We start from the raw sequence: 11,696 nt of genomic DNA, 5'->3' as shown, positions 1-11,696 counted from the left end.
TAAAGTATATAATAATATATGCGTTGGATTTATCCAAAAAAAATCCTAAATTTTGGTAGTGTAAAAAAATTTTTTGATTTTTTTTTCTGTTCATTTGCCGCGCGCTCGATAATTAACTTTGCGAATTTTTACGCTGAATAAAGATATCGAAAAAATGCATGTTTGCAATGAAATCGTACTCCTAGGTCAAAACTGGCTACGGAATTAAATTCCACACACAAAAATTACTTATGAAAGCATCTTGCAAATGTAGATTTTACACTAAGAGCAAACTTAGCAATCTATAATATGATTGCTATTTCGAGAGTGATTTTGCTAAATTTTAAAATCACATCATTTAACTTCAAACGTCTATCGACACCGGCTCCCGTCACTTTTTGGACTTCATAGGTAAGGCTTTTTTTACCTGAAACCTTGAACTTTCAGCTGAGCCATGAGCCCAGGTGATACAAAAAATTGGTGCAAAAACGGCCCAGTCTAGTATACAAGTTTTGTTATTTACTGTGAAAATTTAATTGATACAAAATATAAAATTTGACTTCCACACCAAAGATAAATGAATAACAAAATTAATTTCGATACTGATATCTTTATTAAGTACTATGACACATAATGACATAAATCTAATAATCTAAATTATTTTTTTATAAAAATTTTTAGCAACTAATAGAGGTTTTTTTAATAACTCTTCGATTAATCTGAATGTGAAGACAATTTTTGTTGAATCTATAGAATGACGATTTAAAAATCATTTAGTATTTCATATAAGAACATTATATCTTTTAAAGCGAACTCAATAACAAACATACAATATTTCATTTAAAATTTTAAATTATATATTATAAATTTTCTTATATATACTTTATCCACCCTAAGGTGAAACGGAGAGTTAAAATTATTAATACAGGTTTAAATTTGTTTATAAAAACAAATAACAGTCGTTAGTTTTTTTAGTCTCATTTTATTTCATGTTACTCCTAAATCAAGGTTCAAAAAACCAATACCACACGAGTAATTGAAATGAGATTACTGCTTCGGCCTTGCAAACCTTTCAAATGCTTTTTTTGTGGAGGTCTACATGTAATCTTTATGACAATGAAAATAGCTATAGAAAGGAAACAAAATAAAATTTCTCTTTTTGCACAAAAAAGAGAGTAAGCAGAGAAGAGAGAGAGAGCGCGTATGAAGATCAAGCAAAAACGCACTGGCAGTTTCTTTAGCTATAAAAAATATACACAATCATATGTACATTCACTGTTGTAGACGTGACTCAACACTACAATATGAATAAAATTTGTGCAGCAAATATCACTCCACAATATATTAGTTTTAGAAGTAATTATGAAACGTTCGAACAAACTGGAGCCAATATACGGACAGACAGAGTGGATTCGAATCTTAAGAATTTTGTTGGTACACTAATCGTGTATCTATGAACCAGTTGATGTTTTATAAAGTATATTGTTTTAATTAAAACAATAACTTAAAAAAAAATGAATTAATAGTGATAAATAATGACGAACAATCAATTTCAGTAAAATATTCTCTGGTTTTATCTCAGTCAAGACGATGAAACTATGTATTATATAATGCATTAGACTTTGGACCAGAACAAAGATACTATTAAACGAAGTTATGAACTGAAGGTCTACTTTCAACAGGCACGAAAATCGTTTTTCAGGCTGTGATTCCTGATCTGTTGATAATTGTTAATAATTGTCGTGGCGTTCAGTGTAGGTCGTCTGACGAATAGTCACGGTGTCTTCTTCAAGACCACCGTAATCACCGCCGATAACTTGCCTTCTAGCGCTATCACCGTAGCCTCTGGAGTGTTGATTATTGTATTCTCCCGCGCTCGAATGCGAGTTGTAGCCGCTGGCTTTTTGACTGTAACCATTGGCAGGCCCGTAACCAGAATCGCTCTGGCTCACCGCCATATACCCGGTCCTTTGAGCGTAACCTGATCCATTTGCGGAAGCGGAGGCCAAACTTCCTTGATTGTTGCTGCTGCTGGCTACTTGTCGACTGTAACCGCTCGCTCCGCGTTGATGACCGTAGCCTTCGCCGCTGATGGAACCTCCGTCGGTTTGACTGACTGCCATGTAGCCGCTTTTTTGCGCGTAAGACGAACCACCTGCGCCACCACCGTCACCATCGTATCCATAACCACCGCCCGCTGAGTGCTCGTAGCTGCTGCCGCTTCGTTGATGCGCATACGAAATGGCTCCGCTGCTGTCTAACTCGGCATAGCCTCCAGGATTGTGGCTCGTCGACGTAGAATGTTGTTGGATACTCTTCGAAACCAGCACCTTGCGAACGACGACCTCTTCTTCCGGTGGTGCGACCGGTGCCAGAGGCGCGTCTACGAGCTTCGGTCTAGTCAAAATCGTTTGAAAATCGTTAGCATTGTTTCAAAATATTAACTATTATACATTATAAGCAATATTTACTAAGATTACGATAGTCATGATAAATGAATTTATTATTACTCTTTAATATCACAATAAATATAATTTTTAATGAAGAATAAAATAAGATCCTAACAATTATTTTTTTATTTTAATTGAAAAAATTTAGAATTGACAAGATTTCAAAACATTTATTTATTTTTATGAGTTTCATGCACTTCAAAGCAAATACTATAAGGACTAAATAGATACTTTGGAATTAAAAAAATGTTTTATTCAATTTTTTTCATTAGTGTTTTCTGGCATTTCTTGTTTTTTGAATATTCATCTCATCTGTCATAATATGCAGAGCAAATTATTTGATTTATAACGCCCAAGTGGTATACACTTCTTCGGAATATCAATGTTTACGGCCTTTACGTCGTACAGGCTTTTACGTAACCCCACGTCTGTCGTCTCGCCCGAGCTTGCGATTGTATCAACTGTTGTTCTGAAAATGTGTACACCACCTGAGCGCTGCGGCTCAAATACTTCGCTCTGCATATCTGCCAGGTAAAAAAAACTTGATTTGACAGAAAACGCAAAAAGTAGAAAAAAAGTACAATCCATGGTGTACGAAAAATACTCGAATAAAAAGCAGAATCTCAGTGAAAAATTCAAAGTTAAAGTATTGAAAAATTCAATGGAAATGAAAAATAATCCTTTTAAACAATTTACATTTTTTTTCTATTATAGGGCACCAATAATTTCTTAAGCCATTGACTATTTCATGAGATTGAACTGTCAGTTATGCGAATTAAATGTTAGTGCGATGAATATAAACGCAAACGCAAAGATTATAAAAAAGTATAATATTAAAACTGTAAAAAGCATATACCTTCAATAACACCATAACCACATCTATTGTAAGTCAAACTCAGAATTCAAGAACAAATTGCCACTCTTCATCTTCTTTTATGTTAAATAAGCTATCACATGGATGAACATAATTAGCGAAAATAAGAGCATGTAAGGTTTTGCTTCACACTTCGAAATATTTCACAGATTAAAATTCAGTTCGTTTTGTTATAGAGTTAATTCGAACCACTCAAGTCAATGTACACATATTTAAAAGAACTTGCATGACATTCTTAGTTTTACAGTCAAAGAAAAATTTTATATTAGTTTTAAAAAATAAGACACCTAACAGAAGTTTTTGAGTATTATATGGAATTTTTATCGAGTACACCTGACAAAATTACAATAATAATGGGTGTGCGGGTACTCAATAAAAATACTAGTCTGGTCAGCTCATGTGAAATTCCCAAATTGATTTTATCTTATCTTGAATATTATATTACCTTACCAGCTCATGTGCAAAAATCATTTTTAATTCATAAACACGGTAGAAATTTGTTAATTATTTTTCCCGTGATTCTATCCTATAATGGTCGGACCAATAATTCCGAAAAACCTGATTCCAGACCGCCAAATTGAGTCAAAATTTAATGGTCTAATTTTTTGAATACCCGCACATCTAATAAAATAACATATATTAAGGCAGCAGGGTCTTGGTTGAATTTCAAAAAAAAAATTTTTTCGATTATATATCAAATTGAATTGATCAATTAATTATACACATAAATTATAGTTATTTGAAGAATAGTCAGTTAAATTTTTGCGCAAAACAATGAAAAATAAGCTAGTTACGGCAAATTTTCACAAACTAATTAAAAAAAATTCGGTGACCACTATCACTCAAAATTTACTTGACCGATATACTTCATATTTTGTATTATTATAACTTCTTGCATTATTATATACTCTTTATTAACAAATAAGATGACTTTTACCATAATTTTTTTAAAAAAGTCATTTTTTTACATCAAAATGGTGCCCGAAACTCAAAAATAATTTTTATGTACTTGAGTAGTAGGGAAAACAGTGGCCATCGGGATCAATGTTTCTTTTTCATTCTGTGAGAAAATTTGCTGTAGCTAGCTAACTTTTCGTTATTTTGAGCTGGAAATTTAACTGAATTCTTGAAATGATTATATAATGTACATATAATTTATGATGCTCAAAATTCAGCGCACGGACCCCTCGACCTTAATAACTCAAAATTATAAAAATACTCTGCTTATACTGTAAATTTTTATAATACTCTTTTGCTATTATATTATTTTGATACATAATAAGAGCTCTTTTTTCTTGCTCACAATTCTTTCAAATATAATTTTAAAAATTAAGTCTTACAATGCAGTAAAAGTTTTTAAAATAACATTAACATTTTTAAAAACAATTGTAAAAATTAAAGCTTTCTTTATGATTATAAGATAAATTAAATATCAAACAGCCGTCAGATTTTTGAAATATATTACCATAAAAAATAGTAGGGAGGACTTTTTTGATATGTTAGCTTATGAAAATATCAATACAAAATTATCTTAAGGCTGAATCATATAAGGCACTTGATTATACATGTATAAATGTACAGTAAATATTACAAGTGTTGGTTAGTTAAATGTTAAAAATGTGCTTTCTGTTCTTACGCAAATCTGTTTACTGTTTACGCAAAATTAATTGTTAATAATCGTCAAATCAACGTCAACTTTGGTAATGTTTTGTTATAATTAATAATACATAAAATATAATTCGATCAACTGCGTCAGTCTAATGATCTTAAGTTACTTTAATTAAGTCAGTCTATGTATTCGTTGCTTGACCGTTTCAACGAATGATTTCAATTTTCTGTTAAATAATTTAATAGATATTATCCTCATTTAAGTTAGTTGATTGCACATAAAAGTATTTTTATTACTTGTTTAAAACAGCACCACTAGCAGCATATGTTGGATTTTTGAAAGTTGATGTAGCTTGTTTGTAAATAGGATTTTCACTCTGTAAAATTTGTAAAAATTATGAAATGAAAACTCTGACATTGCTTTATTTTAAAATCATAATAATAAACATTTCGAATTACTTACAGCATCCCACTTTGCCATCATTCTTTCTTTTTCAAATCTAGCAAATTCTCTTCTATCGTGAATCGTTGTAAGTAATTTCCAAACAAGCAAAAGTGCCATACCAATCAGCACAACTGCTCCAATAACTCCAAGCACTATTCCTAGAATATAAACTTGTGGTGGACATTCTCTGTGCTCTTGAACTCGAACTTGCAACTTGTTGGTAGTCATATTGTAATGGTAGGCAAAGTAATATTTGCAATCATGCTCATCGTAACCCCAGCAGCCTGTTTCTTCCTCGTCAGCATCCACTTCAAGCGTTTGAACGATTACAGGGTGAAAATCAGGGCATGTTGCATTACATTCAGTTTCTGTAAGATTTCCAGCCTTAAAAGCATGACAAAGAACGCAAGGTTTCAGTTCTTCGCAACGACTAGGACAGGTGCGGCATATCTGGCAGTATTGACCTGAATAACGATATTCGCCTTCAACGTTACACTTGCATTTTCCGCACTCACACACCCCCTAGAACATTAAGGATATTTCAATGAATTTGATTAAGCTCTAATTTGATAGATGGTATGTTTCATATAAACTTACATGTCCTGAGCATTCGATACCATGTCGGAAGCAGGCGCTTGTGTCAGTACTGCATTCACAAGCATCGCCGGACCAACCAGGCAGACAGTTGCAAACGCCACAGTTACAATTTCCATGTCCAGAACAAATCGTATTATTGCGACGGTCACACGAAAAATTATCACATTCGCAGTATTGGCCGTCAATAATCTATAAAAAATTTGCATTGGACTATCTCATAATTATCTTATTTGAAGGAAAATTTGTCTAAAATAAATATTACCTCCGTTTCATCTATTCTTGTCTCGCACTCACACCTGTTACATGTGCAAGTTCCTCTGCCACTGCAATCGACAGTTGATGTATTGTCCCGTCTACAAGCAAACTCGTTTACAAAGGTCTGACTTGGGTCGTTCGTCGTGCATTCGCAATTTTTTCCAAAATGTTTATCATAGCAATTGCAAACCCCACAGCTCAAATCACCGCCATGATGACATACTGTTGAATTTTTTTCATAGCCCGTTTCGAATGGTTTCTCGCATTGACAATCGCAAATCATTTCCAAGTTCACTGTCAATGACTCATTAATTCCAATCTGAAAATATGTCACATAGTTGTTTTATATTACAAAAACAAGGCAGGATGAATTAATATTTACTGATGCATATTATTTAATATTAAACATAGAAAAGAAAAAAATGTATTATTCATGGTTGACCCCACCCTGATCACTACTTTAAATAACTTGTACACAATGGTTCTATTGTATTTTTTCATAATATTTAAAAATATTTACCGGATATATAAGGAATTTCTGATTCCATTCAGATCGATTTTCAGGACATGCAGGTACTACAATTTCCGCTGTAAATTCCACCTTATTTCCTACTTTAATACCATTGCACTTGTTTGTCTCTATTGAAGGTCCACCACCCAAACAACTTGAAAAGTATTTAATATTTACATAATTACTAGATGTATCTTTCATTTCAACAGTACTTGAAATAGCATTGTATTGCTCTCTGACTAAATCAACAATGTTGCTAGAATCATTGCTGAGTTTTGCAGCATAAGATCCTTCAATCAGTTTTGTAAGTGATTGATAAACTTTTATTTGTTCTTCAGTAACGGCCCAAATGATATTAATGGAATTTTCTTTAACTTTTAAATTAATTTGTGAAATACTAGGATAATCCTGTAAAGTTGAATGTTTGTAATTTCCGTATTCATCAAGATGACAGCATCCATCATTTGGTTTAACAATTCCTCCAAGCTTTCCATCACCAGCAAAATGAAAACCTGCATCAGTAGAAAAGAGCAAAAGTTTTCTAGCTTTTTCTCTCCACTGAATTTCATCACGACATACAATCGCTTGCATTATAGCATCAAAACCTCCTTCCGGTGCATCCAGATTTCCAGATACTGGTGCATCATGTACTTCTTGCTATAAAAAATAATTGTTTAGTAAAGAACTAGAATTAAAAAAATTCTTAGATACTTACAGCAAATTTTTGAGTATTTTGAGAAAGTGGCATATGGTTTTGGAAACCATATGGTGCAGCACAGCCATCACATGGCTCTTCAAGTCTACGATAAAAAAAAATTTGCAATTAAATAAACAAATCATAGAAGAGAAAGTTTAGCGATGTTTATACTTACTGCCTTGGCACCATACTAACATAGGGCATAATGACTTTATCCACAAAGCTACCAAAACCCAATCGAAAATTACTTGTTATATTGTTCATACTTTCTACCAAAAGTTGACCCAAATCAGAAAGTTTTTGTTTATCATCTTTCATAGAATTACTCAAGTCCATAAGGTAATAAAGATCTACTGGATAATCCTCTGCTTGCGCATATTCAATTTTAATTTTTTGAACTTCATCTGCAATTGATTGGTAATTAGATAAATTTTTTTTAAAACTGTAATAGAAATATATAAATCAAATTAAATGTTGAACATACTAATCCTTAGTTTTAAATTAATTTCTTGAGGATAAAGTTGTACAGCTTCTTGTTTACCACCAAAGTAAGATTTTCCACCACCTTGTACATTAAATTTCCCATTATATGATTCGTGACCACCTTCTTCAATAAAGAATCCACTCTCACTTCCACCATCAATACTGTAACTACCTTTCCACAGATCTTTATGACGTATTTTGATGTACTCATTATCAGGATTAAATGTGTAATTTTCTGGGCAAATTTCTGAGATCCTTGTATTTATGTGAGGAAGAAAACAACGTTTATCATCAAAGTCCTAAAATATTTAATCAAAAAGATTAGAGATTAATATACTTTGAAATGTGTTAAAAGTATAAAAATAAAGATGTTTCACATCAAAAATTGTTCTTACAGGTAAAGAACACCAAGCACAGCTTGGCGTCTGAATACATTCGTGGCATGATTGTTTACTTATACAGAAATTTGTTCCAGTAGGCTTTGGCTTATTTTGCACTGCTATACTGACTACAGTCCATAGCACAAGGGTAAAAAGTAAACTTGTCTTCAATTGACCAATCATTGCTGTAAATAAATAAAAATCCCTGATATAGATTTATACATATTTTCTTGTTTCTAAAAATTGCTTGATACAGATTTTTTATTAACAAAGAAAAAGCATTGCTGAATTGTTAGAGTAAAGTTCATAAAAGAAATTATTAATATTTATAAATAGCTTAATTCATGATTTGCGTGATTTCATTTTAGGATTTTTACATACCGATAAACTAAAAAATAAATTCAACTTTTTACAATATATTCATAATATGAAATTTTATTGACTTTATTTTAAAAAGAAATGAAACTTATCATTTGAACTTTTGCATAAAAGTATAAAACCACAAAAACAAACACTACATTTATACTAAAGTTAAAAATATATATGATCTGTTTTAATGGCTGGAAACTCAACTTGCAGGTTCTTATTGAAATATGAGGCATTCTATAATTAATACACTGACTCAGATTTTCTTGGCAAGTTCCAGCTCTGAGCTAACTAAACTGTAGTATTTGCATGAAAAACAGACAAGCACTAGACTACAGGAAGTGTACCAGAAGTATATGCTTTTGCTCCTGATCAATGTATAAACGCATGTTGCAGTCTTTTTATCAAGGGTATAGGTTAAATTATCTTTGAATAAGATGTTGAATAAGACTCACTAGGTCATGAATCTTTTAAAAATAGGTTTAAAGAAACAGTGGTAGGTGGTTTACGTTATAGTAAACACATAGTAGTCATCAACATTGCCTATTAAAGAGATATTCATCTTCAATGACCATAATAATCCTGAAATGTTGTGTCATAGAAATATATACTCATAAAATAAGTAATATTCTTTAAAAGGTAATATACAACTGTTTGTTTAATATACATTAAATACTTGGTTTAAGTTATCTAAAATTATTCATTATTAAGCAATTAGTTCATACGAACCGCCTATAATTAATTATGAGTATGGTAGAAATAAGGCAAAAATTGTGCCAATTTTAAGAAATATAATAATGAAAAAACGCATATATAACAGCTCATTTGCGATTTTCCAAATTGTATAGCAAAACAAACGCGGTGAGCACTCGGTAGCAGTTCACTTCCTGTAGGCTTTTACCGGGCCTGACAAAAATCTAAAAATAAACGCAATCGAATCATCGTACAGTTACAAAACCGACTTGCAAGCGTCTGAAGCCACGCAGCTCGAATCTCTGCTACGTGCCATGATCTTGTCTACCGCTACTCTTACTCCGGATATATTTAAAGACCGCATCCCATAATAATCCGTGCATGTAATATATACATACGCGGGGACACGGTCTCGAGCACATTTTATGTGGCCGCGCCCGACAACTCGCGAGCTCGACAGACATTAAAAAACAAGAGAGGAAAGAAGAAATTTGCTTGGCCTCTCTCTTTCTGTTTCTACTGTCTCGAGTGAAACAAGATCTCCCACGCACAGCATCTCATTTGCGTTGACTCTGTAAGCTTATTTCTCAATGTGCGACAGTCAACATTCACAGCGTAGGTAATACTTTGAACGATCGACGCAATTTCGCAACATCGCGCGCTCTCACATGTATGAATTTAACCAATCGTGACAGCATCAAGCTTGCAAGAGAGAAAGAGAGAAGGAGAGAGCTTGAGAAAAATTAAAAAAGCAACTTCCTCGTAAGCAGTTTTGGTGAAGCTTTTGCTTCCTAAATATTTGATTGAATTGCAGTTTAATTGTCATGACCGTCAACAGAAAGATTTAGGTACTGAGCAGAACGAGTTTTTTTAAGTTTTAAGTGCATCTAATCGATGCACGACCCCAATTTGAAAAAATTGTGAGCGTGAAGAAGCTCTAACAAAATAAACACCATATGAGGAGTATTGTTTCAACAAAATTTTAAGACTTACTGGCTATTGTTTCGTATCCTTTCGCACACTTTTCACAAGGCAGTTATTGAGACGAGTTTCTGTCAATTTCTCGTCGCTGTTGAATTCCAAAATTACTTATGCTACTCTCAAGATCGTTGCAACACAAAGAAACCGCATATTAAATACCACTCATTCGTCAATCGCACAAGACATCGCACAGGACTGATAGATATACAAAGATGCTAATTTTCAAGCGTGGACGAGATAGAAGGAAGCATGATTTCTCTGCAACAGAGGCAGATCTTGGCTCTTCATAAGTTATTACCGTAAATGGTAACCCAAGCGCGGCACATTCGCTCTCGTAGCACTTCACGAGAGATACACTGCACGACTCGCAAGCGAGCTGTAGAGAAGGAAAACACTAGGCAAAAGCAGTCCCATGAATGAACGGCAACATCCAGCTCCACAAGTCACCTTTCTGGAGCTGCAGAAATACATTTGAAGTGCCTCACGGACTCGCGGAGGCAGCTTGGCAGCAGCCGAGCTGAATCGCTTTAGCCAAATGGGAAATGAGAGTACAAGAGTAGAGGGGAAGCTCGGTGATACGTAGATGAATATGTATGCTCGCGGAGAAAGAAGAGCGGGGCTGACGATGCTCTTACAGGCAGCATGCCGTATCAAGCGTGGGGCGCGAGAACAGTGCGAGGATAGAAACCAATACGATTCTCATGGATACATGTAGGCGTGGGCGGCTTCCTGTACATGTAGTACAATCGCATCATTCATGTGTGGGCTCGTGCAAAAATCGCGCACGCGCCTATGGGTATGCCATATTATATATTACACACATATATTATACATACATGCATCTCAGCGAGAAAGGCAACGGAAAGACTCATGCTAATTCATTTCCGTAAATATCAAGGACGAATCATCCTTATGGGACACGCGAAAATAATAAAGCGTGAGCTTGTTACTTTAGGTGACTTTCTGAATCCCCTGATGTCTGAATGAAGTTTGTACGATTATGATTCAATTATCGATAACTCAGTCTTGATAAAATGAAAAATTCATTTTACCATAGTATTTATCGGAAAGAATATTCCATATACTTTTTTGAGGCGGTGCAATTTTTTTTTTTTACAGATTGTAGAATTTCCCCAACCAAAATCAAATTTCGGCATAACTTTTATAAACTTTTAAAAAAGTTTATAAATATTAAATAAAAGGCCAACTTTTGGAGTCATATGAAAGTTCATAAAAGTTTCATCCTTCATCATCAGTTCAGTTCATAAACATTTTTCAAATTAGCAAAAAAAAACAATAATAATAAAAAAAATAATAGAACTGAGTTCGAAATTTGATGTTTCATTTCAGTTTATGAAAGTTTTTAGGAATTTATAA

At 33.3% G+C, this 11,696-nt stretch overlaps 1 protein-coding gene across 4 annotated transcripts; it reads right to left on the bottom strand.

Annotated features, from left to right (window-relative positions):
• Positions 1–579: 579 nt before the first annotated feature.
• Positions 580–11,146, bottom strand: LOC106650745 (integrin beta-PS-like). 4 transcript variants are annotated; one of them, XM_014368936.2, is made up of 11 exons: positions 10,332–11,146; positions 8,295–8,464; positions 7,901–8,198; positions 7,592–7,820; positions 7,435–7,519; positions 6,729–7,376; positions 6,216–6,527; positions 5,954–6,142; positions 5,375–5,878; positions 5,209–5,288; positions 580–2,376 (listed from the first exon to the last, which is right to left on the bottom strand). In XM_014368936.2, the coding sequence occupies exons 2-11, from the start codon at positions 8,460–8,462 to the stop codon at positions 1,710–1,712; spliced, it is 3,180 nt and encodes a 1,059-aa protein (XP_014224422.1). In that variant the 5' UTR covers positions 8,463–8,464; positions 10,332–11,146; the 3' UTR covers positions 580–1,709. The 4 variants fall into 4 exon arrangements, with proteins under 4 accessions (XP_014224422.1, XP_014224421.1, XP_023317777.1 ...); XM_014368935.2 differs by having other exon boundaries at positions 10,618–11,146; XM_023462009.1 differs by lacking the exon at positions 10,332–11,146 and adding an exon at positions 9,593–9,642.
• Positions 11,147–11,696: the final 550 nt, after the last annotated feature.

This window comes from Trichogramma pretiosum, unplaced genomic scaffold, assembly GCF_000599845.2.
Source record: "Trichogramma pretiosum strain Unisexual culture from Peru unplaced genomic scaffold, Tpre_2.0 scaffold52, whole genome shotgun sequence".
NCBI classification, from domain to species: Eukaryota; Metazoa; Arthropoda; class Insecta; order Hymenoptera; family Trichogrammatidae; genus Trichogramma; species Trichogramma pretiosum.
Note: the sequence above shows the minus strand (reverse complement) of the source record. Positions and strands in the feature narration are given on the sequence as shown.

Excerpts from the sequence above, each read along its gene's own strand:
- LOC106650745 (XM_014368935.2), bottom strand. The coding sequence starts at position 10,645 with ATGTGCCGCGCTTGGGTTACCATTTACG. Across the intron at positions 6,143-6,215 it reads CAAGAATAGATGAAACGGAG|ATTATTGACGGCCAATACTG; the intron begins GTAATATTTATT and ends AATTTTTTATAG. Across the intron at positions 2,377-5,208 it reads AGTGGTGCTGTTTTAAACAA|ACCGAAGCTCGTAGACGCGC; the intron begins GTAATAAAAATA and ends GATTTTGACTAG.